This window comes from Pinus tabuliformis, chromosome 8 (genome assembly GCF_031772625.1).
Source record: "Pinus tabuliformis cultivar Carrire ecotype Pingquan chromosome 8, CPIR1, whole genome shotgun sequence".
Taxonomy (NCBI): Eukaryota; Viridiplantae; Streptophyta; class Pinopsida; order Pinales; family Pinaceae; genus Pinus; species Pinus tabuliformis.
In genome coordinates this window covers 1,694,190,012-1,694,192,705 of record NC_142294.1, presented here as the reverse complement: position 1 = coordinate 1,694,192,705, position 2,694 = coordinate 1,694,190,012, and the positions used below count along the sequence as shown (strand labels likewise).

General features: G+C 37.4%; 1 protein-coding gene across 1 annotated transcript; it reads right to left on the bottom strand.

Annotated features, from left to right (window-relative positions):
• Positions 1-385: 385 nt before the first annotated feature.
• On the bottom strand, positions 386-1,444 carry LOC149242776 (F-box/kelch-repeat protein At2g44130-like). The gene has a single exon (XM_089371007.1). It carries the CDS (start codon positions 1,442-1,444, stop codon positions 386-388), a length of 1,059 nt encoding a protein of 352 aa, XP_089227133.1.
• Between the last annotated feature and the right edge of the window lie 1,250 nt (positions 1,445-2,694).

Genomic DNA, 2,694 nt, shown 5'->3' with positions numbered 1-2,694 from the left:
ATTGATGTTTTAATGTTTAATAAAAAGATTTAAATAGAAATGGAAAACTTGATTTATTTGAAAAATTAATTACAAATGTGAAATAGACATGTGCATTTTCTTTTGTGGGAGTTCCTCCTGTTGTCCTTTGCATTTCAAACAACAACCATCCATCATTGTTTACAATTCAAAGCAGATTCCATCTCACTTATAGCATCTTCTCTATTTCACATAATATTAATTATTTATGTCCGTTTTTATTATACTTAAATTAAAGTATCAATACTAAAAGAAACCTAGATCCTGTATTAACAACTCTAGAAACCTAGATCCTGTATTAACAACTCTAAATCTCCAGACTTGCTAAATTAACAACTCTAGAAACCTAGATCCTGTATTAACAACTCTAAATCTCCAGGGTTGCTGCAGAATGGATGGTGCCCTCAAAGCGCTCCCCACCATAACCGTTAAGTTCCATCAACTGCCTGGTTGACATATTGAATAGATAAGATATATGTTTCAGTGGGTTGGGATACGGTCGTCGTTGTACTCCCACTCCGCTAATAAAAAATTGGTCACGCCACTGTGTACCGCACGTAAAAAAGAAGTGAATATCGTGGGGAATGGGAATGGGAAGAGTAGATACAACACTCCAAGTGTCCTTCCCCGCATCATACTTCTCCACCTGTTCCTCTTCGGTGAACACGTACAACTCGCCCCCACCGGAAGAAGAAGAAATGACACAACTTCTCCGCAGTTCTCCTCTGAAATGTGCCCTTCTCCACGTTCCCACACAAGGATCGAAAACTTCTGCACTTTGCCTTTCGTTGTCTAACACCATGAATTTACCTTCGACGATACCACCGCGGCTTCCCCGGCCGTGCGCTTCGATCATAGGACGCAATATTTCCCACTTGTCTTTCTCCACGTCATATGCTTCTGCAGAGGCAAGAGGGTTGTCAAGCTCGTCGATCCCGCCGGCCACGTAGACAAGTCCGGTGGAAACAGAGACAGAGCACGCAAAGAATGCTCGAGGTGTGGGCATGTCAGCTCCACGACGCCATCTCGCACACTCAAAGTCGTAAATATAAACACTCTTCATCAAAGTTTCTGATCTGTACGGGTGGAATCCGCCTATGAGAAGTAGCTTGCGATTCACAGCAACGCACTGACAGCTTAATGGTGTTTTAGTATTGGGGGGATCATCGATTGGTGGTAGCCTTTCCCAGGTGCCCTTCACAGGGTCGTATACCGTTACTACACGTACGATGCCGGGACTCCTCAATGGTCTTTGAACGAAGCAAAGCAGATGCTCGCTCGTCCCACATTTCTTCCTGTCACCATAGAAAGTAGGGCTACTGAGTATAGCCTCCCAGCTTTTGCACACAGCTTTCAGAGTTTCGTGTGATTTGTAAGGCATCTTCAGCAAACACTTTCGAATGACATCCTCCGGAATAACCTCCATTTCACAAAAATGTTAATCGATCGAGTTTATCCAGAGCCTGATCGAGTTTACCCAGAGCCTTACTGCATATAAAGAAATAAACAAGAAAGTGAACCACGATAACTCAAAAAGGAAAATTGCAATCAAATATATATAGTAGAGACGTGAGAAACCTAATTTTAAACCGACAAGAAAGGAGTTCCTAACCACATTAAATGTTATTACCGCATATAAAGAAATAAACAAGAAAGTGAACCACGATAACTCAAAAAGGAAAATTGCAATCAAATATATATAGTAGAGACGTGAGAAACCTAATTTTAAACCGACAAGAAAGGAGTTCCTAACCACATTAAATGTTATTTTTTTTTTCTTTTTTTTCCGAAGGTGGCAAAACCTATCAAACTCAGGGGTCAAACCAACAGTGAGGACAGCCATCTCTGGCTGCTATCCGCGAATGTCGGTTTGACTCATCACTGTTATCAAGGAAAACCACGCCACCTGTAATAACCCGCTGGTGGTCCGTAAGGGAGCAGGCTTTCACTCCTGCCAGATGCCTCTGGGTCTTGGGCCGTTAACCTGTTTCCTTACGTCCGAGGAAGACGTAATAGGGAAAATATATAATTTTTTAATTCACAATATACCTAATCATTTAATACCTAATTTTTAACCGACAAGAAACGAGTTCCTAACCACATTAAATGTTATTTATTCGTAATATGGAAAATATATAATTTTTTAATTCACAATATCCCTAATCATTTAATATTAGTCAATACTTTTACATGGCAATGTTTTATGTAACAACTCTCCAGGGCTCCCCTTGGTCAATAATATATATATTAAAAGCTATTTATTCATATTATGAAAATAATATCATTTTTTAATTCATAATATAATAAAGTATTTAATATAAATTTGACATGTCAATACTTTTACATGTCAATGCTTTATATAAAAGATCCTAACCTCCACATGAGCATGGCTGACCTTTATAGCTGAAAATTATATACATATGTAGGGTTTAGTTAGTTTTGCAATTTAAAGTTTTCAAATGAATTAAATATTTTATTTTATTTTATTACAACATATTTTTTATTATATCCTTAACTCATTTAATCTCTCTCTCTCTCTCTATATATATATATATATATAGATATATTATTTTATTTTATTACAACATATTTTTTATTATATCCTTAACTCATTTAATCTCTCTCTCTCTATATATATGGGCATGAAATGGGTTTAGTTAGTTTTGCAATTTAAAG